The sequence below is a fragment of the Xiphophorus couchianus genome, chromosome 14 (genome assembly GCF_001444195.1).
Source record: "Xiphophorus couchianus chromosome 14, X_couchianus-1.0, whole genome shotgun sequence".
NCBI lineage: Eukaryota > Metazoa > Chordata > Actinopteri > Cyprinodontiformes > Poeciliidae > Xiphophorus > Xiphophorus couchianus.
The window spans coordinates 3,947,368-3,969,683 of NC_040241.1; the positions used below are offsets into that span (position 1 = coordinate 3,947,368).

General features: G+C 41.4%; 2 protein-coding genes across 3 annotated transcripts; both read left to right on the plus strand.

Annotated features, from left to right (window-relative positions):
* Positions 1-1,115: 1,115 nt before the first annotated feature.
* Positions 1,116-8,011, plus strand: taf6l (TAF6-like RNA polymerase II, p300/CBP-associated factor (PCAF)-associated factor). 2 transcript variants are annotated; one of them, XM_028038550.1, is made up of 12 exons: positions 1,116-1,247; positions 2,214-2,462; positions 2,600-2,686; positions 2,760-2,910; positions 3,024-3,074; positions 3,735-3,829; positions 3,904-3,978; positions 4,055-4,275; positions 4,806-4,938; positions 5,336-5,464; positions 6,935-7,431; positions 7,523-8,011. In XM_028038550.1, the coding sequence occupies exons 2-12, from the start codon at positions 2,316-2,318 to the stop codon at positions 7,854-7,856; spliced, it is 1,920 nt and encodes a 639-aa protein (XP_027894351.1). In that variant the 5' UTR covers positions 1,116-1,247; positions 2,214-2,315; the 3' UTR covers positions 7,857-8,011. The 2 variants fall into 2 exon arrangements, with proteins under 2 accessions (XP_027894351.1, XP_027894352.1); XM_028038551.1 differs by having other exon boundaries at positions 1,158-1,247; positions 2,244-2,462.
* A 1,602-nt stretch (positions 8,012-9,613) lies between these two features.
* sf1 (splicing factor 1) lies at positions 9,614-22,187 on the plus strand. The gene is made up of 12 exons (XM_028038545.1): positions 9,614-9,875; positions 10,892-11,020; positions 12,844-12,919; positions 17,305-17,457; positions 18,047-18,136; positions 18,269-18,452; positions 18,541-18,656; positions 18,734-18,841; positions 18,919-19,114; positions 19,188-19,407; positions 19,975-20,139; positions 21,079-22,187. Exons 1-12 carry the CDS (start codon positions 9,614-9,616, stop codon positions 21,408-21,410), a joined length of 2,031 nt encoding a protein of 676 aa, XP_027894346.1. The 3' UTR covers positions 21,411-22,187.
* The last annotated feature ends 129 nt before the right edge of the window (positions 22,188-22,316 follow it).

Sequence of the window (22,316 nt, forward strand, 5' to 3'; positions counted from 1 at the left end):
TGTTACACTTTAAACTTCAAGGTGTAATCTCACCCACGCTTTGGACCAGAAGGTGGCTGTAATTCACTGTTGAGGTGGGAAAAGGGGGGGGGGGAGGACTACTTTAGATAAACAATCATCCAGAGAATTAAACTGTTTTTGAAAATATTTTGGATTCTTCCAAATGAAATGCCAGATTTTGCAGCTCTAGAACTATATTTGAACTGGAATTATATTTATAATGCATTGATGGGGCAGACAGATTTACGGTGGTCATTTTGAGAACGTCTGGAGTATTTTTTATTTTTTTTAGACCATTTTACTAACGAGTAAAATGGTGTGGGTGGAGAGGATCTTCTGTAGCGGTTCATCTTCAGTAAATTTTACTAACAAGTCCCTTGACATAAGGGAGGTATACCAGTGTATAATAACTGAAAGGTACACAAGAAATTCACCTAGGTACAAACTAAAATATAGAACATAATTTAAAAGAGGTCAAACAGTTACTCTTCAGTTTAACAGGCTGAGTTTTAATTCTGTCCATTATGTGTACAGAAACATCAGTCACAATTCAGACTTTAAATAGGAAGACAAAATGATTGTGAAAGGAGCACAGAAATGAATTCATGGGATCCAGAACTGTTCTCTGTTCGGATTCCGGTTCGTCACTGAACAGCTCACTGTGAAGCCCAGAAAGCCCACCTGACATCTGCAAAGACGAGCACAAATTATTCAGATGACAGACATATTTCTCTTGGAACACATGTCGGGGTGACAGGAAATGGAACAACAGATGAAGCACTTAATCCACCAGCCTACTTAAAACCAAAACAAAGGGAACATAGTCTTTAATTAACTCAGTTCTTCGTTTCCTTTCCAATAAATTATTACATGTCTAAAGAAACATGCACCTTTTCCAAGATCATGTTCTTCCGTTTTGAGCAATCTCATATTAAAGACTCATTACTTTAGATCAGCTATAGTTAATTGCTACCTAAGTGTTTCAGGTTGATATAAACTCCTTACCAACAGGTTTCGGTAGTGCACCTTAAAGTTTGCCAACCTTGAAGAGAAATCCAGACGACGAAGAAGAAACATCACACACCAAAATAAAAAAATAGAATTGAATGGATGCTGGTCAATGTTGCTACACACTCACGTACAGTAGGTGGCGGTATGCACCGTGAAGTTGTTTGCGATTCGCCAAGAAGAAGAAGCAGCAGCAGCAGAAGAAGAAAAAATTATTCTCAATTTTCAGTCGAATTAAGGTAAATTTAATTGAACTGAATACATTTTTGACTGAAATGTGGCCCGTTGGCCTGACTGTTTGTAGCTGTTTGATGAGACAGCGGGTAGGTAAAGCGGAAGTCTGCTGGAGGTGGTTCCTCCCTCTGTTTGCAGGTTAGCTCTGTTCATTACAGCGTCACTGCAATGCTGCCCAGTTTCATTCTAGTTCATTTCGTTTGTTAGTCAAGTAGTTGTACACACGATTGACATATTCAGCTTAGAACATGAACCTTGACGCTGTTGCCATTCGGTAAAGTACTCCTTTGCAGAACCAGAAATGGGTCTTGATCAGATTTAGTAGAAGGTCTCTGACCTGTGACAACCCCTATCCTACGGGGGAAAACACTTCTTTGGGGATGAAAGGCATTTAAAATCTGGTCAGTTGCAATAAAATGTTATCTTCAAAGACTTGTTGTGGATGGTGATGCTGTGGGCAGAGAGGATCTCCTGTAGCAGTTCGTCTTGCAACACATCTGAAGAAGCCTATGACTGAAGACTGTTACTGTATGACAGTCTCATGATTGTGATGACATGCTAGTAGATTAATATCTAGACATAAAGTATCTGGTGTGACGCTTAAAAACCGCCAGTTGTTCCAGCTCCTCCAGGAGAATCCCAAGGCGTTCGCAGGCCAGCCGAGAGACAGAGTCTCTCCAGCGTGTCCTGGGTCTTCCCCGGGTTCTCCTCCCGGTGGGACGTGGCTGGAACACCTCGCCAAGGCGGCGTCCAGGAGGCATCCTGACCAGATGCCTGAGCCACCTCAACTGGCTCCTCTCGACTTGAAGGAGCAGCAGCTCTACTCTGAGTCCCTCTCAGATGGCCGAGCTTCTCACCCTATATATTTTTATAATTGATCTGTCCTTTTTTTTTTAACACATTTTGTGAAACTTTTATTTTGCTAATAAATGGCTTATTTTGTTCTTGTTCTTTTTTTCTCTTCATTTTAGACAACCTTCTGTTGCTGCTGTCATCCATAGGGAGAAGAAAAGCCCGAGAGGTGGGATATCCTAACAACTTTGCTGCGACAGTTTCTGCGTGGCCCCGTTGCCATGGCAGACCGCGAGGAGCGGCGCTTTGCTGAGGTTTCCCGGGACTCCGTCAAGCTCATGGCAGAGAGCACCGGCGTGGATCTTGCTGATGATGTAGCGGCTCTTCTTGCTGAAGATGTGTGTTACCGCCTCAGGGAGGCAGCGCAGGTCAGAGCTACCTGGCTATGTTTTATTTTATTTATTCCATCACATTATTATTTTGGACCTAAATGTATATTTGAAATGAAAAGAATAAATTTGCTGTTCCTTCAACACCTCTGGTTATCTGTTTGTGACCCAAACAGACGAGTTCCCAGTTCATGAGACATGCCAAGAGGAGGAAGCTGACTGTGGAGGACTTGAACAGAGCCCTGCGATGGAGCCGTGTGGAGGTGAGACCAAATGCCTGTAAGCATGTCTCTGCTGCTGCTCCCTTCGATGGCCTGACATCTGCTTCTTTATCAGGCCGTCTGTGGTTATGGGGCACAGGACGCTCTGCCTTTCCGATCCGTCAAAGAGGGAGAGCTGTTCTTTGTCGAGGACCGTGAAATTAACCTGATAGAGCTGGCCCTGGCCACCAACATTCCCAAAGGTTGTGCTGAGACTATGGTGCGAGGTATGCTGTCAGACTTGTTAGGATGGTGGTCGCATGCTTGGTGCTGCTGAAACTTACTTTTCCTAATCTGCAGAAGGAATGGTGTACTGACGATATCTGATTTATCCTTCCAGTTAATGTGGCGTATCTGGATGGCAAAGGCAACGTAGAACCTCAGGGGACAGGTAAGGCTCAACCATTCAGAGTTAGGAATCAAGTTAATACACCTTTAAGGCTGTAAGCAAATTCAGCCCTCTCCCCTCTCATCAGTTTGTTACACGTAGAATAGCTAAGATGAAATGTACAAACTCAAACATTCCTTAGTGCTTCCACATAAGTTAACATGGCAATTTAACACCCTTGCAGTACTATTCACTAGCAATGAACCGATTTCAGTTCTCTGGCCGATCACCTATCTTTAAAAAGCCTGACATGCCGGTTTTGGTTTTGGTCATTCCAGTTTTTATTTTTTTTGTCTTAAAAGTTGAATGCAAATGAAAAGTGAAGTCTCAGTTAAAGGGATTGGTTCTTTTTATGGGTCCACTGATTGCAGTTTTCTGGCCAAATCCAATTTTGACTGATACAGATTTTTTTTTTTGCCTGAAAAGCTGCTAAGTATAGAGACAAAGTTCCTAAGTTGGTAACTATTGTTAAGCACACACATGCAGACTTGACCTGGTGGGTGGTCAGTGCAGAGCAGAAGAAGAAAGTGGCTGATTTCCAGAGCTTTTCTCAGGAAGATCAGATTTGGTTTCACATTTAAGAATCAGCCGATTGCTGATCACCCAAGAATATGTAGTTCTGACCTTGATTGAAATCTCTCCTGTTGGGTTGTGGTCCCATAGTTCCCACCGCTGTGCAGACTCTGTCAGATGACCTGCTCAAGTACTACCAGCAGATCACCAGGGCCATCCTGGGAGATGACCCCCACCTCATGAAGGTGAGTAGCTGCTCAGCACAGCTTCCGGCTGGCCAACATGTGCTGCTTCTTTACTGCTTCTCTCTGTGTTTCAGATGGCTCTGCTCGACCTTCAGTCCAACTCAAAGATTGCTGCCCTGCTGCCATACTTTGTCTATGTCATCAGTGGAGTAGGTCACCTCATTGCTTTGATCAGAGCTGAGAGCCTCTGTACTTGCTGATCCTTGTATCTGTGTGCCGTTCCAGGTCAAATCAGTAAGCCACGACCTGGAGCAGCTCAACAGGCTCCTGCACATGGTGAAGAGCCTGGTCCAGAACCCGTACCTGTACCTGGGCTCGTACGTCCGCAGCCTGGTCTCCAGCGTCATGTACTGCATCCTGGAACCACTCGCTGCCTCCATCAACCCACTCAATGACCACTGGACCCTCCGGGACTACGCAGCCCTGCTACTCAGCCACATCTTCTGGTATTTTTCCAAAATGTTACTATTAGTGGTGGGCAGGTAGGTCTCCAGTTATCAATCTTTAGATTTAGAATCTCTGGGATGAAGAGATAAAAGAACAGACAGTAGGTAATGGATTTGTAACAGTTGGTTAAATAATAGATGAATGATGTATTGGTGGACGCTGGAGAGATGGATGGATGCTACCTTAGCAACAAAATTGCTATATTTAGCAACTTTTCGGACAAAATAAAATTGTATCGGTCAAAATTGGATTCAGTTAGAAAACTGCAATCAGTTCACCACTAATTAGAGGCCAACTCTGCATTTAATTGAGACTTTTGGATTTTTATTTGCATTTGACTATTTTGGCAAAAAGAGGCAGATCAGGCATTTTAAAGATCGGTAATCAGTCAGAACACCGCAACTGGATGAATGGACGTTAACATGGAAAAGAGATTTAGAAGGAGAGACATGGAATAAAACCTGGAAGCAGATAATGAACTACGTCTCATCCTGCATGCAACCTCCTAACTTTGAGTTTTTTTCTCCAGGACTCACGGTGATCTAGTGAGTGGTCTCTACCACCAGATCCTGCTCTCTCTCCAGAAGGTTCTCTCTGACCCAGTCAGGCCACTCTGCTCCCATTACGGAGCTGTTGTGGGCCTTCACGCTCTGGGTTGGAAGGTAGGTCCACTACCAAATCTGTTTGGAAATTTGCCAAATCTTTTGCTTTTGGAGTAGAACTATTTGGCATCAGTGGTGCAGACCTAAATCTGTACATCGGCATCTTTTTTTAGTCATTATTTTGGTTCAAGTTGCTTGGTGCTCACATAGAAGTTCTAACTTTCTTCTAATGCACATCAGTCCTCTGGGAGTCAGAAGGATTCTGTTTCCAACATCAGTAGCTTTTAAAATAAAAGATCTCCTAGAGCTAGAAGCTAGAAACCATTTCAAGTCAAATCCAGAGGGTCTGTTAATGTATTTATTGTCTGATAGGAATTGTTTTGATTTTCTATTGTTGTCCTCTATATCGTCCTGAAGGAGACTCTTGCTAATCTCTCTGTTAACCTGTGTGTTTCAGGCTGTGGAAAGAGTTCTTTTCCCACACCTCCCTGCTTACTGGGCCAACCTGCAGGCTGTGCTGGACGACTACTCAGTGTCCAACGCACAGGTCAAAGCAGATGGACACAAAGTCTATGGAGCCATCCTGGTACGTACTGCTATCATCTCGGGCTGCACGACTTCAACACGATAAAAGTCCAGTCGACATCCATTTGTCTCAGGAAATGCAAGAGTACATTTTTCACAGCAATTTACAGGCTTCATAAGCTATATTCATAGCAAACATTGTCAAAAGACCGCCTTGACTTATTATGCAGAGTGAAAAGGACAAAAAACAGATTATTATCCGAGCAGAGCAGAAGTGACAGTGGTTGATTTTTACACCTTTGTGGACATAGATGAGATCGGTAGATGAAATCGGTTTCACGTGGAAATATCGACCGATCTCTCAAAGCTAAAGAAATCGGGCTGATTTATTGGTGCATCCCTACAAAATGGAGGAGCAGTCTGAAAATCTGAAGTCCCTCCTACTGCTTCCTGCAACGCTGTAGAGGTGGGTAACCTAAAGCTAAAGCAGAAAGACATCAGAAATGACTCTGTAGAGGTTCTTGTTGCTGCTGATTGATCCAGTTTACCAAACTGTTAGGAATCCATGATTCTACAAAAACATACCACACCATCATCCTCCTACCACAATTTGTCTTTTGCTCCAGTAACTGTAATATCTCTTCTTGAAAAATGTGAGTTTTTTTTTCCCAAAATGGGTGTGTTTCCATTTAGCAAATTTATTTTGGTATTTTCCACAATTATGTGGTCAGTTGAAATGCAGCTACTATGACCTGGCTCATGTCAATCGATCTACTATCCATAGAGACTTCAAACAACCCTAGAGCTTCTTCTCAGACTCCAGAGGATTAGATTTGCCATGATAAATGTTCAAGTTTGTGTTTTCAAACCACCTAAAGACGATAAGAGCAGGTATAGATATCCAGAAAGCCTCTTGTCTTTATAAGGGACATCCTGGTTTAGGAAATTAGATTCTTAAGGCAGAAAGAGAATTTGGGCTTTAGTATCAGCACAAACACCTGATTCCAGCTGTGAAGCATGGCGGTGTAGGGATGATGGTTTGGGCTTGAATACCTCGCAGTCATTGTGTGAATCTTTGATCCCTGTTTACCCCTCTTTGACCAGGTTTTAATTTTTCAGCAGAATGGCTCATTATAAAGTCTTCTCTGTTGCTTATTTGGGGTTGGGTGTAATTCAAGAAGAACAGGATGTTTTTTACACCAGGTTGACAGTTTTCTGCCTTCAATTGCTCCTCTGTTTTTGTTGCTTTTCTAACCAGATAATTATCACTTGATTGCTCTGTTTACTATGTTTTCTGTCCAAGTAGAAAAAACACCCAGCCTCACTGTTGGTCTACCTTACACAGGCTGTGGTTTTTTGTGGAAAGTTAAATTTTTTCTTAATTCCTTGTTCTGTTTACAAATAGAGACACATTTGTAAACACCAACAACAAAAATGCTGTTTTGAGCTTGTGCTGACAGTCCAGACTCTCTTGTTTCATGTCATGTCAACCAGAACAAGCAGGATTGCAGTTTGATTGTATGTCCTGCAGGTGGCAGTGGAGCGTCTGCTGAAGATGAAGGCTGTGTCTCTGTCCCAGTCAGCAGAGGGCGGATCCAGCTGCCAGCTGGGTTCTGGAGCCGGGTCTGCAGGGTACAGGGTGGGCTCCCCAGGCCTCAGTCCTCCATCAGAGCCTTTGTCAGAGGCCGTTCTGGGGATTGCCAGCCACCTTCAAGCAGGCAGCGTGGGCTGCCCCTGGGAGGAGTGGTCCCCAGTCCCTCTTCCGGCGATGTACAGTGAGCTTTACTCTTTCTTTGGGGACAGTCTGGCCGTCAGGTTTAGCACAGGACCAGGGTTTGGGAGCTATCCCCCCTGCGCTTCGGCCTGTTTCAGGGAAGCCCGGAAGGAGCAGCTAGGCCCAGCAGCAAACACCGACACCGCCCGGAAAATGCCGCAGCTGACCGCCAACCTCAACATCAGCCCACGACAAGATGGGAGCCCTCGCACCGACCCTCCCCCTCCGAGCCTCGCAGCCACAGGAGCAGGAAGGTAAAGCTAGCAGAATAAGAAGTCTGAGTTCTCATTATTTGTTTTAGTTCTGAATGCAGCAGACCCACTTTTCCACTGTTTTCCTCCTCAGGTCTCTGGCTCGCTCCTCCTCCGTGCAGCGCTCCAGGTCATCCTCATCACGTTCGGGCCAACGCTCCACCGGTGTTTCTCGGGATGTTTTCCCCAAGGCTCGTTTCATCTCGCCACAGTCAGGACCTCCAGCGTTCTCCTTTGTCATTGGTGGACGGCAAATGGGTCGACGGTGCCAGGGCCGCCGGCCCTTTCAGACCACGTTTTCCTCGTCCTCCTCTCTGCCTGCCAACCCGCCCCGCGCCTACGCCCATAAGCTTCCAGTAATTGGCCGGGTGGGGAAACCGGTGCGTCGCTGGACGTGTTCACATTACTCGCTTTACCTGCCTCTGTAGAGATGAGCTGCTGCAGTAGGATGCAGTTGGTTTGGACTGTTACTGATGTTAGTTATCGTTGTTCTTCATAAACTATCAGGTGTTTGTATTGAGTTTTCTGGAATTATTTTTGTTTCTTATGAAAAAGTAAATTCAGTATTTTGCTCAGCAACATCTCTGACTCTGGCTTTGTGTGGTCAGTCTGGGAACCCAGCAACATTAAGGAGTCAGTTGAAAGTCTGGGTTGGAAGTTTTGATAGAAAAACTGAGTTTTAACTATTTTGCAACAATGAAAAGAATATTACGCTCTACAAGTGAAAACTGATGGAGATATAATGCAGATGGGGCTGCAGTAAAAGTTAGTTGGATGAAGGTATGCCTAATACAACTAACTGCATGGCTTATTTAAAAATATATATTTTTAATGAAAAATGTTTTTTAAAAGGAATTTTCTTGCACAAAATCCCATTAAAATCATTTAAGTTTCTGGCTGTAATTTGATAGGATGTGAAAAGGTTTCAGAAGGTGGTTTCCAAACTTTTTGGCATTACGGTTGAGCTAATATTAACTATATAGATTGTAAGATTTTAACACCGTATTCTATTTGCTGTAGAAAATGAATTGTTAAACTGTTGCTGATGAAAAACACAAAAGGTGTTGCACAACTACTATATCAAAAATGTCCACTTTTTTTCCATGAATGGTTTTAAAGTTTGAGCTATAAAATTGTAGCCGGTTAGAAAAACGAAAGGGACCTTAATGAGGTGTGGAGGAGGTGTTTAGTGTTGTATTTCCAACAAAATTTAAATGAAAGCATAAACATGGTTCATAAAGAAAAAAATATTTGTCTCTGTGAAAATCTCACCCCCCAAAAATAAAACATGTCTACTTGTATTAACCGCTTTGGGCAAGATTTGCTCCATTCTTGATTTGTGCAAACAACTCCCAGGCCTCACTTTGGACATGCCTGGCTTAAAAGCTGTGAATACGTTTTCTACCTATTATATGTAAAATCATAGAATTTAAGGGAGGAATGTTTTGTATGACTTGTGATGTTTTTTCTTATTTAAAGAAATGATTTTTTAGGTGGGAAATTAGCCTGAGAATAGAAAGGCTCAAGAAATTGCTTGAAACCAGTCCACATCTGGTCAAAAAATGCTTAGAAAATGTTAAGCATGTTTTCAACTTTAAATTTAAATAATTTTATTATAGAAAATCAGGATATGTAATGTACTGGAAAAGCATATAGATGAATAATTTAACACGTTGGTTTTTTAACATTATTTTACATTATTCAGCATAATTTTTTTTTTTACATTATTTTATAGTTTCTTGTCGTTTGAAGCAAAATTTCAATTAATCTCCATATAAACAGTTGCTGAAAGCGCGAGTGTTTTTGTTCCGGTGAGTTGTAATGAAATGTGTTTTGATCATCGTGCCAGAGCGGTGAAGTAGATGTGTTTCATATTTTATTCTATACGCTACTTTATCGCATAAAAATAATCGTGCTAAAAACAAAACAAAACAAAAAACCAGGTAAGTTGGCCAATGACTTCCCAGAGTACAAAAGTCTGACTGGCCAATAGCAAAGCGTTTTATTAAGACATGCTATCCGGGATCGCTTTGTAAAACTCCGTCAGGCGCCATTTTGATTAAAGCATTAGGCGCAGGTCCCACGGATAACGCTATTAGAAATCTACGTTGTTTAAATTAAACTATTCTTGACTGAATTTGTAGTTTATTGATTCAGAGCAATTTTAAAGGACATCTGAGTGAAAATGGCCACTGGAGCGAATGCAACTCCCCTCGGGAAGTTGCATCCCAGTATCGGTGCTAAACGCGGGTTTGACGCAGGGCCTGGTGCTGGCAACGGGTTGATGCCAACTCCGGCACCCCCTGGGTCGTTCCCTTCTCTCCAGAGTTACCCGGGTACTATGCCGAGCACTGCTTTCTCTCCAGCGCACCAGTTTAGTCCAGGGACAGGTTTTTCGACCCAGGCTCCGCCACAACAAGGAGTGATATCCGGAATGGCTAAAACGGGTAAGTTAGTGAAACCTTGTTAGCCTCGTGTCGTCGCTTAGGCCGCGCAATAGCCCCGGCCTTCATGAAATGGAGTCCGCATTGTCTGCTAACGTTCACAGCATTTGCAGCCGTGTTGTCACTGAGTGAACCTTTTCTCCTAAAGAATCAAGGAAACGTTTTAACTTCCTGAAAGTAAAATAATACCTAGCTGCATAATATAGCTTGTATTCACAGATATACTCTATGACCCTGATGTTAGCATCCTATATGGCACGTTAGTAAAGGGCTATTCCACATATTTTAAGGATTCTGGACTGCTTTTGTTTGGCTTCAGTTCGAAATCCTAAACTGTTTTCTTTCAACCTGTGATTCATGTAAATTAGTTCTTTTGTTTTCTGAAGTAAAGTTTTGGGCTGCAACAAGACGCACTATTTCTTAATCACTTTCCTTAAATAATGGTGGTAATATTTTGGGGGGTGAGGGGACACTTTTGGCAAAAATGACTTGTGCTGCTTTAAGAAAGTGAAGATTTGAAAGTTAGTATGTTAGTGAACTTTTCAAAAATGGTTGTAATAAATACATTGATTTAAAATTACATTAATATTGCATTTGTACCAAGGTTTGTAAACAGTCCCACTGTTTACAAATGTAAACAGTCTCACCATTGGAAAAGCTGCAACTGTTTTGTGAGAATATTATTACCTGTAAAAACAGCGGACAGTCATAGAAAGGCTCTCTGTTCAAAGTAAGCATTATGTTTCCACTTTGAAATGAAGATAAAAACTAACTTCAGTTTTTTGGACATCAAACTTTGTTTACAACCAAGTATGAAATTGTCCAGTTTTTTTAAAATTACAAAATAAGTAAATAAACACACACATAAGCAAACCTTTTTTAAATTTCATTGTGCTTTTGATATAAATGTTTTTGTGTTCATTTAGGGTTGTCTTGATAAAATATAGCTTGATATGGCTAATGTTGATCCTGCAATGTTTCACTGAAAAGTTTGACATACTGGGACTTTATTTTGTTAGATTTTGGCCAAAAGAAAAGGAAAAAGAGCCGATGGAGCAGTGAGACCCCAGATCAGAAGACAGTCATCCCAGGAATGCCCACTGTCATTCCCCCTGGACTGACCCGAGACCAGGAAAGAGCTTATATAGGTAAATCCTAATTATCTACTATCAAGTATGGCTGTAAATGGTATTTGTGATATGTTTCATTAATTGCATTTAAAGTTCTTGTTTTTTGATGTCATCAGTGTTACTGTTATTTATTGTTTGCTGAGTTTCCAGCAGCTGGAATGGTGCAAAAGTATCTTTTGAAATATACATAGCTAACATCTTAAATCAAATTTATTTTCAAAGTAATATATAATTTATATATTTTAAGTGTTGCATGTAAAATCTTATCCCAGCTGCTGAAACAAAGCAAAAAAAAAATCCTGATGAGTCATAATTATTGTAAATGTTAATGTAAGATGTTATGATGGTTATTTCTCTGCAAGTGGTTTTGCTATGTTCTGTAGCCTTTTGGTTTGCATACCATTGGACACCATTAACAAGAGCTTGTGATGGCAGAATAAATAAAAAATGTCTGATCAGAGTAGTCCCCTTCCACCCCGCCAGAACAATGATGTTACTTGAGCGAAAATGTAACCTGTGAAGAGTTGGGCCCCAAATCAGTTTGTGCTAGTGATGAGTAACAGAATCAGAAAGTAAATCTAAAGAAAGGGCTACTGTAACCAGATGAGAACTGTAGCACATCAGTGTTGATTCAGTTATAGAAACTGATGACTCTATCAATACACGATGGAACAACTGGATGTATAAATGATTTAAGTTTTAATATTTGGTTTAACATCTGGAAGCAGCACAGCTTAATTCATTAGGACTAAAGTACTGAATTCAAATAATTTTACTTTGTAGATATATGAATGTTAGTTGTAGTAGGAAAAATGTTATGAAGAAAATAAGTAACTAAATTGCATTGCTTGACTTCTCGGTCTGCTTGCACTACATGTTCAATTTAGCCAGTTTCATTGTAAGCTGTTCCCAGGAGGGAACATTTCTCTCACAGGAACAGTGTTGAACTATTTTTAATTTAGATGAGTCCCTTTGTCTGTAACTAACACCAGTATTGACTTTGTCCCCTCATTGGTAATGGTTGTTCTTCACTGGTATGTAAACATTCATCTGTATCCACCCTCCTTGTCACACTTAGTTTGCTCATGAAGTAGATCCCCTAAAACAAGAGTTTCAGAATGAAATTGTTGTGAACATCAAGTTACAGGATGCGTATCCACCTCTTTAACTCAGAATAATCACCTAAAGGATGAATGAATTTGTGTTCAAGGGGATACTCCTTTCCGTTTCTCATAATGTGCATGAAATGTCTGATCTATTCCTTTCTTCATTGCCTCCTGAATATGAGACTTGTCTTTGTGTCACAGCAGCCCCTCAGTGTTAGATCTGTGGAGTGCCAAATGTGACTGTAATCACCTGTTCTGTTACTGAAACTTGCAACAAAAAAAAAAACAAAAAAACAAATTGACCAAGTTTGTCCTTAAAATGCCAAAGCCTTTAAACCGAGTGCAGCTGTGCTCATGGAAGTCAACCCCAGCTTTGTTTGAAGTATTGATGAGGTGGCAGGCATTTTTAGGAACCATGGTTCATCATTTGACATGTTCTCATGCTTAATCATTGTGGAACAAAGGTTGGTTGTCTGTAACCCTAATTGAAATGACCTCACAGGCATATTCATTGTGATTACAATGTGTGCGTAGCACCAGAAAGGACTCCAGCTTTCTGCTGTAGTCTTACCATGTTGATTTGATCTCCCTTTTTAACAGACTCACCAATTGTCTTTACTGCAGTAGTGATTGAGACTTTGCTCTCTGAAGTGCAGAGCACTCTCTCTCTGATGTTGCTGTGGTAACCACATTTCTCTCCATCCTTGTTTTCTTTCCTAACCTGAATTCTTCCAGTCCAACTGCAGATTGAAGACCTGACTCGTAAACTGCGTACAGGAGACCTGGGAATCCCTGTTAACCCTGAGGACAGGTTGGAAAAGATTAAACCCTCAAACAGTAACACTTTCTCTACCTTTTGCCTATTTGGAAGACTAATGTTGATTTTTCACTATAAATGTTTGTTTTATTTTATAATAGTGTTAGCTAAAAAGGTCTAAGGTTTACTTATTACCTCCTCACTAAGTGACTGTTTAGAAAAATTGAGGTATTGATTTGTTTGTGAGCTCAGGTCCAAAAAGGTGTAATAAAGAATATAATTGGTAATTGTAACCAGAATTATTAGCTTTTTAAAAAAGTTAGTTTTATCAATGATTTGACGGTTCAATATTGCTACTGAATTACATCTGTAAAACTCGTATGATGTGAAAATGTTTTGAATGAGTTTAAAACCAAAAATTTTTCTATTTATTAAAGACTAAATGTAAACTTTAGGTATAAATGCTGTGTTGCCTCAACATCTCCAGCTTTATGTGGGGGAAATACAATATGCTCTAGCATCTGGGCAAAATTCCATCTTGTGTTAAACAAAGCAGAGGATATGATGTAGACAGAAAAGGCACGTCATCATTTAATAATCTGTGCAGTGGATCCTCTGAGTTAGGACTGGGTGATATAGCTTAAAAATTTAACCAGATTTTTCCCCCCTCCCCTTTAAAAGGAACTCACAAATGATAAAATATATTTTTAAAATCTTGCTTTTATTTCAATTGTCATTTGTGGTTGGTTGATCAGAATTCAAAGTGAAAATAAACAAAAAACAAACAAACAAAAAAAGGTATTGGGCTGACATCACTCTGAACTGTGGAAGCTCGATGAGTAAACTTGTAAATAAAATACCAATTTAACAAAATGTGAATTTTTATAAGCAACAAATTTGATAAATCGCCCAGCCCTACTCTGAATATAATTCGAACTTGTTGAAACACATTCTGATCATTTTTTGTATGGAATTTAGATTCCTGGCTAAAAATAATGGAATTTAAAATAATATATTCCAAACCTACAGGCCCTTTTCAGCATGATAGCTGTTAGTTCTGTTGCTAAAAGTATTGCCTAATGCAAAAAGAAACTAGAAAAAGAAAATTATAGACATTTGGGACACCCATCTGTCATGAAGTTGATTATGGTAATGTCATTAGGTGTTCTACTTCAGTTTCTTGAGCTTTTCCACATAGGATATAAATGCATATTTCGGACTTTCTGAAAGATTCTTTTTTGCTCAAATATTTTTTAAGTATTGTATTTGTAGATGACAAAAACAGCAGAACATAAACAAATACTAACATACCACCCATCCCAGATTAGAGAGCTGCAAAAGGGAGAATAAACTTCTCACATTTATACATGTAGGAAGGTCAAAATAAGCTGTGACCAGTAAATATCAATGACCTAAACAAATATAGACTGTAATATATTTGAGTTGAGTTTTACATTTAAAAGATGAAGCTTAAACAGCATCAGATCTGTATGGAATAGACCAAGTTATTGGTAAGCATATGCAGCCTTAAATTGAAGATTTGAAAAATGTGTCAAAAGTATTTAGAATTTAGTCAATTTTTCCACGCAGAATGGTTCTTTAGAGTTTATAACTATTTAGCATCTCACCTTTAGTCAGATAGTAACCTCCATTTAAAAAAAATATCCTTTGCTTGGATAAAGAGTTTAGGCTGTCACAGTAAACAACCGGTCAGAGGGGTGCCAACAACAAGGCCATTTATTAAAGTTGTATTATAACTTCAAGTTATTTAAGGATATTATTGCAGTTTATGCAAACACAGTTTACTAAATCTATAAATAGCATGTCAGCACTTGTCATTGATTTTTTTTCTTTAACTTTTTCATGGTTAGAAAAGTTTAAATGAACACTTTCATTTGCACAGGTTTAGTTTTTTGTTAGCGACTTGCCAAACACCAGGGCCACGCTTTCACATTTCAGTTCATATTTTACAAGCCAAGGTCATTTCTTATCTGCTGCTACCCACCATGGTCCTCAGTGTAAATGACTACAGATTTATTTGTCAGTAACCATTTAGAGAAAATGCAAAGGTTCTGTAGCTGTTTGCATGAATTGCTTTGATATCTTTTGAGATAAGAATCATTTTTGAGAAATGGAAATCCATGCTAGTGTGGCTCTGCTCTGATTGGTCAGTTTTCTGGAAGATGCGAGAGTGATCCACTACTTATAAAACATTACCGTTCATAACCTCGCTAATGTTTCAGAAAGAAAACACTAAACTGTCACTTTAATGTTAAGGATTCTGTGCCACATGTCTGATGTGAGGAGTTAGTTTGCCTTTCTGCTGCATTGTTTACATTCTGGCACACAGTTGGGTGTGCTAGAGTAACACCTGGAGCTTAATATCCAAATCGTTTTGTCACATGAAAACAATAAGAGGAACAATTTAAGGAACAAATGAAAGAATCTTTAAAGACTAAAGGTCTCTGAGGTAGTGTACATAGGAATTTAGAATAAAATGCTTGTTGGTTTGAAGGCCATGAGGCTAAAGCAGAGGAGGAAAGAACATTCAGGATGTAAATAGAGGCTTGAAATGAACTCTGAGTCACAATAATTTGAGTCATTTATTAAACTTCTACACAATTAGAAACCATTTTAGAAATCCAATGTTTTTAACCCAAAATTTTTATTGTTGCCTTTGAAAATGGAAGACTGATCAAATGGAAGGTTCTTCTTTGTTGCAGGAATTATGTCTCTCCAATACCTTTTTATGTTTTTGAAGGAAATGGGAAGAAATTCTCAAAATAAATACAGTAAGGTTCAGTTGAAGTACTAAACATGTAAAGGAAAACATGTGAACTGTTTGATTCTTGGGTTAAAAAAAACAACAATATTTGTTAAAATTAGTGTTTAATAATGTAGTTGGGTCAATACCAGAGCAAATAAAATATTTTGGTATATCTCCACCTTATTCATTTTACTTAATGGTTGAATTTTATGCTTCAGATTTGGCCACAGCCACAGTTTGACCCACTTCCTGTGCCGTCTGCTTTATGGCACCATGTAAACTAATGACAGTATGCTACATGTGTTAAATGGTTTCTGTTGAAGCAGGATTTTGGCAGAAAGCATATTGACTTGAACATATTTTGGGGTAAATTAGCTCAAATAATTTGGATTTTTTTGGGAACATTAACCTTTTGACTTTTTTTTAAAATGATGATTATTTTAAGTTTTTGCCAGTGTTTGAGTTCCTAGCGAGTTCAAAGCATATAACAGGACAGTGAGGAAGATTGGAAACGAGTGATTTGTTGCTGGTCATCTTGAGTTTTTCCTAACATACGCCTTTAAACGATTCCCTGCAGTGAAGGGGGCTGCATTCCCCTTTTCCCTTTGGACTCTTGAGATCTGGAAGAAACTGGGCAGAGCTGTGCTTGTTTTAGAAGTGGCCAGTCTGTAATGTAGGGTTATAAAGCATCTGTTTTTACAGGAAGTGACTTGCCCTCAGTGTGTCCACTTGACCTCTGCTAGATAAAGCCACTTGAACTTGCACACTGTGTTAGTTTCTCAGACATTTCCACAGCATCCCAAAACATAAGAAGAACCGCAGCAGTCCTGTGAACCATCCCCTTGTCCAACGTAAGAGAAACGGCTCGGGAGATGTTACAGGTTGCCACCGTTGAAAGGAAAACTTCCCCCTCCCCCCCAACTCTTCACACGGACACAAAAGCTGCTCTCTGTTAAGAGAGCGTAGGAACATGTGGATATCTAATCCTAATTCCTTTCCTCTAACCCAAATTACCCCACGTCAATCTAACTCTTTTTCAAGTGCAGGGCCTTCTTAACACACCAACACAGGTTTTCAGCTTCCACGGAGAGGTACGGCCCTCTACCACCACGTCAGCACCAAGCACTCGTCAAAGCCAGCGACCCTGCTTAGCATTCTAAATTTTGCTTTGGTTTTTATCTTCACTTGTGCTTTATTGTGGGCCAAAAATCCTGTATGCAGGTGTAGTTCTGACTTTATTTATACATTTTTTAGATGCAGAGCCACTCAAAAGTTTGGACAAACCCACCCATGTGCTTTTTAATGAGTGGCTGTGTCCAGACTGGAGACTGGCTTGGATTTTTTTTCCTTTTCTCTATTGTACGTTTCTTCTGTTGATGCCCCTCCATTTTACCGGGTTAATTACCTCTAAACCGTTTTGGTTGCCACCGTTTAACAATGAATGGTATGACAGAATGGACTCTTAACCTTTTACATGTCAGTGCATACTTCCTTTCGCTTAGTTTTGCTTTTGCACTGACCATGAGTCCAACTAAATCTCTTTAAGATGCAAATTGTTCCAACATTCTGAAGTCATAGTCAGCTTTAGGGAGCCTGTTTGGTTGTAGATGGAAGAGCTTCTGCTTGTAGAAAGGCGTCATTGTTGTGCGTCTTGTATTTTGTCTCCTTGTAGGTCTCCTTCTCCAGAGCCCATCTACAACAGTGAGGGCAAAAGGCTGAACACCCGCGAGTATCGCACTAGGAAGAAGATTGAGGAGGAGCGCCACTCCCTCATCACAGAAATGATTGCTCTCAACCCCGACTTCAAGCCTCCGGCTGACTACAAGTATGTCCTCCACCTCACTCCCCTTCAAGGATTTTAATTTGTAGAACAAGGAGTCTTGCAACATGCAGATTCAACTTGTACATTGAATTAACTTAAACCTCTTTCTGATGTTTTACTCAATTAAAATTATGTTAAGTGTTTTTTTTTTTAGTAGTTCACCAATTGCAGTGTTTTCTTTAAGTAAATGAAGTGGCTTCTTTTTTTGGCAAAGTTGACAAAATTAAGGAAATTGCAGTTGTTTTATCAGTTGCCCGATTTATCAGTGCACTTAGTTCTTTTAGGTTTTGAACATTAACATTTTAGGAACCAGATTAGTAACTCCCTGATGTTATGGAGCTCTCATCAACAGATGTTCTCATTGAAAATGTCCTGTCCTGAAATGTCCATCAGCCATACAGTCATATCTAACATGAGATGTATATATTTGGATAGAAGTCATTATAGAGATGCAACAGAAGATTTGGTTTCAGGTTTCTGACACCATGCTCCAAACTCAATTTTTCTGTTAAAAGACTTCTCTTGCAAACTTTTAGCTGTTCAGAAAACTGTCACTTTCTCTCTGTAAATGTTTTCCATGTTTTCCCTTCAGGCCTCCAGCCACCAGAGTGAGCGACAAAGTTATGATCCCCCAAGATGAATACCCTGAAATCAACTTTGTGGGTTTGCTCATTGGGCCCCGGTAAGCTCGATTGGCTGGTGTTGCTCACTCATACATATGTTAACTATGTTATTGTTTATGCTCCCTATTGATTTATGTTAGATGTTTTATGTTAAAATAAAATTCCAGATTCTGATGTTTTCCTGTTTTTAGTGGCAACACGCTGAAGAACATTGAGAAAGAATGCTGTGCTAAGATCATGATCAGAGGAAAAGGTTCTGTGAAGGAAGGGAAAGTCGGCCGTAAAGATGGCCAGATGCTGCCTGGTGAGGACGAGCCGCTGCACGCCCTGGTCACTGCTAACACCATGGAGAACGTCAAGAAGGCTGTGGAACAGGTTGGCTCTTCAGGGACACGCTGCCAGCAGATCAGCCTGCATTTAGTTGAACAGCTTTGTATCAACTAATATTCTAATCTGTGTTCAGATCCGTAACATCCTGAAGCAGGGCATCGAGACGCCTGAGGATCAGAACGACCTGAGAAAGATGCAGCTGAGGGAGCTGGCCAGGCTCAACGGCACCCTGAGGGAGGACGATAACAGGTCGGTGCTGTTTTGGTTCCGGCGTCTGATTGTTCAGTCTGAGTTGGCACCTCTGAAGAGAATTTGCTTGTTTGTAGGATCCTCCGTCCCTGGCAGAACTCCGAGCCCCGCAGCATCACCAACACCACCCTCTGTACCAAATGTGGAGGAGCTGGTCACATTTCTTCTGACTGCAAGTACACCAGGTAATGGTGGGGAAGGCTGTGCATTCTGCTCCTTCCATCTGCAGAGTTCAGCAGTGTTTCCTGTTTGTTTTGTGCAGCACCTTTGCAGGCCAGAGAGCAACAGGTGGAGAGCCACCCCAGTCGGCCCAGGACAAGGCCCGTATGGACAAGGAGTATCTGTCCCTCATGGCGGAGCTGGGGGAGGCCCCGGTGCCATCTTCAGGAGGAGGACATTCCAGCGGTCCAGGAGGAGCCCCCCGAGCCTCTGGACCCAACAGCAACCAGCCTCCTCCGGTTAGTGCGAGTCCCAGGCCCTCACTCTGATTGGCTCAGAAGAGTGTGTTCATTGACTCGTTTTGTTCCACAGAACCGGCCGCCCTGGATGAGCTCTGGTCCCACTGAGAACAGGAACTATCATGGCATGGGAGGGCCCACGGGGCCTGGAGGTCCTCAGAGCTTCCCTCCCCCTATGCCCAACATGGGAGGACCACCTATGCCTCCCAACCCTAATGGCATGCCTCCACCCTGGATGCAGCCCCCTCCACCTCCAATGGGCCAGGGACCTTCTCCTCATGGACACCCCATGGGTGAGACTCTCATGCTCTGCTACATTAGTTTCTATTTTGATGGCATTTTGTATTTAGAAACTAGTGGACTCCAGTAAAACAAACAAACAAACAAAAAAAACAAGTTAATGGCAGGGTCTATAAATAATTAAACTCTACCAACAAAATAAGCAACATTTTCAATTCAAACCAATGTTTTGCTTCTAAATCAGGACACGTTCACACTGCAGCCTGAAGTGGAAATGTGAACAACGGTCCAATAAAATTCAGATTTCCCAAAAAATCGGAATGGAGTATTAAAGGTTGCAATGTGAACGTACTGCAAACATTCTTTAGTTTGGTTCTTATGTACATTACATGATGAGGAATGTTTTATCAATCACCATAATCCCACAATAACATTGTCAGACCCTAAGCAGCTTTGAGGGCCGGGCCGCGGCTTCAAGCAGTGGGCCTCTCAAATAGATTACTGTTAGTTTTGTGTTGAAAGGTCAGAGGTCAGCCACAGCGCAGAGGCTTTGGAGCTGAAACTATCACAGGTGTGTTTCAGTAGAGGGAATTAATTGTGACTTTTTCTCCTCTGTTCAGGTCTGCTGCCACCTCCCATGAGTATAATGCCACCCCCACCACCTCCTCCTGGAAACCAGCCCCCTCCTCCTCCTTCTGCTCCCCTGCCACCATGGCAGCAGCAGGCTCCACCCCCACCTCCTACTAGCAGCATGGCAACAAGTACACCTCTACCTTGGCAACAGAGTAAGAGTTTATCCAGAAATCAAGTTGAGAGTATAGAGTTGTTTGCTGCTGTTACACTGGGACTTTATTATGAAATAGAGGAGCACATGTGAAATTATTCTATAAACATTGTAAATGTTTTTAATGTCAAATTCATGTCCGATCAGAGCAGCTCAGTGGTCTGTGAAATCTAGTAAAGATCAGATCACTTCTGGTCTTTGACCTGAGTGGCATGGCCAGCTAACGCCTGGTTCACATGGCAACAACTTCAGAACCTGAGACTACACATGGCGATTAAACATTGTAGCTATAACAGGTTCGATTGTAAAGTGTGTGGTGTTCAGCCACACGGCAGGAGAAACATACCAACCGGTTTCACTCACCAACATTCAGATGTCACACAGGAAATCTGGCAAAACCTCTTGAGACTAAACCTGAGTTCAGAGTAAACAAACATGGCCGACTGGGAAGAAGCAATGGCAATAGTTTATAACATAAAAAACAATACAAAGACGTCTCCGATGTCCACTGGACTTTCAGTTGTTTTGTCTGTGTGTTGGATTCCCACACAGACAAATGTGTGATGTTCTGGGCTCAGAACATCACACATTGCGACATCAAGCCAAGACATCCAACATGTTCATTATCCGCAGTTTAAGATCCTGCCAAGCAGAACAAATCACATTTAGCTCACCACACACAGCAAGAAAATCTTTCAAGATTATCCGGACGTGGACTCCGGTCGGTCGTCGGCCTTCTTCCCTCTTCCTGTCTGATTACTGGCAGATGAAGGCCATTAGCATTGAAAAATTTCTAAAAAATAAAATGAAATAAAATCTTTAGAGCCATTTTAATGATCAGGGTATCATTGTCAGAAAATCAAAATTGGGTCAAAAAGCATTATAAACATCTGTGTTCAGGCCCAACCTGCAGCTCACACCATCTCTGATGTTTTTACAGATACCACCACCACCTCCAGCCCCGGCTCTGGCAGCCTGCCGCCATGGCAACAGCCCCAACAGCCTGCGGTGTCTGCAGCCCAGCCGCCGCTACCCATGGGAACCCAGTCCATGGTACCACCTCCCCCTGGAGTGCAGCCCCCACTGCCCCCTGGAGCCCCCCCACCACCACCTCCTCCACCTCCAGGCTCAACCGGCATGATGTATGCCCCCCCACCACCACCACCACCCATGGACCCTTCTAACTTTGTCACCATGATGGGCATGGGGGTACCTGGCATGCCGCCCTTTGGCATGCCCCCAGCCCCCCCTCCACCCCCTCCACAGAACTAATCCTGCCACAGAAAAGTTTTCACACCCCCTGCAGAACATTACGCACCAGCTATCAACTGACTGATGCTTCATCCTGAACGTCCAAGTACTCAAAAGAAAAATGTACAAGCTCTAATTTTATTGGTCCTCTGTTTTGTTGCTGAAGCAACAAAGTTCTGTTCATACAGATTGTAAAGTTGTGGAGTTTAGTTTATTCTCTGTTTTTAAAATTGGAACACGGGTTTTTGTGTGGATGTGAGCACAGGTTCCACCAAGCAGACACGTCAACGTTGCTGCTCTTAGTCGTCATCTTTCTCTGCTGAATCCATCAGACCAGGTTCTGCAGTCAACCTCCTCTGGTTTCAACTTGCATGGTTCGCCTGAGACGCTTCATACTCTGAAGTGACAAGTCTATATTTCTGTCCTGGCTTTGAGCTGAATAAGATGAATATTTTTGTAATAAGTGAAGTGTATGTTACTTGTGTAGACCGTTTGTAGTTCTGAGTGGTTCTGAACAGGAAGGAGAGTCCGGTGTTTTGATGTTTGGTTCCATGGTGGTGTGATGTGGCGTCCTGCTAACGTCCAGCTGTTGGAGAACGTTCTCGGTTCAGCAGCTCTGCTCCGACAACAATGTTCACTGTCTTTCTGTCGCTTTTGCAAAGACCTGAATGTTTTTGTCCCTCAGGTTGATGGAGGAATTTTTTTTTTTTTTTTTTTGTTTCTGGCATAACTCTGTGTTCTGAATGAAAACCTGTTGAAACCCTGCTTGGTTTAGTAAATAAACTTATGAAAGTAACATTTTTGTGCCCCTGGTTTCTCTTTTCATCCTTGTAAGGTCCTTTGTTTGCTTGCCAAGGATTTTTTTCCTTCCTCTTAAGGAACTCTTGGCTGCCTTTCCAAATGTTATGTAACACGGTTTTCTCTGTT

Bases quoted from the DNA above. Each gene is read 5' to 3' on its own strand.
- sf1 (XM_028038545.1), top strand. From the start codon at position 9,614: ATGGCCACTGGAGCGAATGCAACTCCCCTCGGGAAGTTGCATCCCAGT. The intron at 12,920-17,304 runs GTTGGAAAAGAT...GTCTCCTTGTAG, and splicing joins CCTGTTAACCCTGAGGACAG to GTCTCCTTCTCCAGAGCCCA. The intron at 18,453-18,540 runs GTTGGCTCTTCA...ATCTGTGTTCAG, and splicing joins TCAAGAAGGCTGTGGAACAG to ATCCGTAACATCCTGAAGCA.
- taf6l (XM_028038550.1), top strand. From the start codon at position 2,316: ATGGCAGACCGCGAGGAGCGGCGCTTTGCTGAGGTTTCCCGGGACTCC. The intron at 4,939-5,335 runs GTAGGTCCACTA...TGTGTGTTTCAG, and splicing joins TTCACGCTCTGGGTTGGAAG to GCTGTGGAAAGAGTTCTTTT. The intron at 7,432-7,522 runs GTAAAGCTAGCA...TTTCCTCCTCAG, and splicing joins GCAGCCACAGGAGCAGGAAG to GTCTCTGGCTCGCTCCTCCT.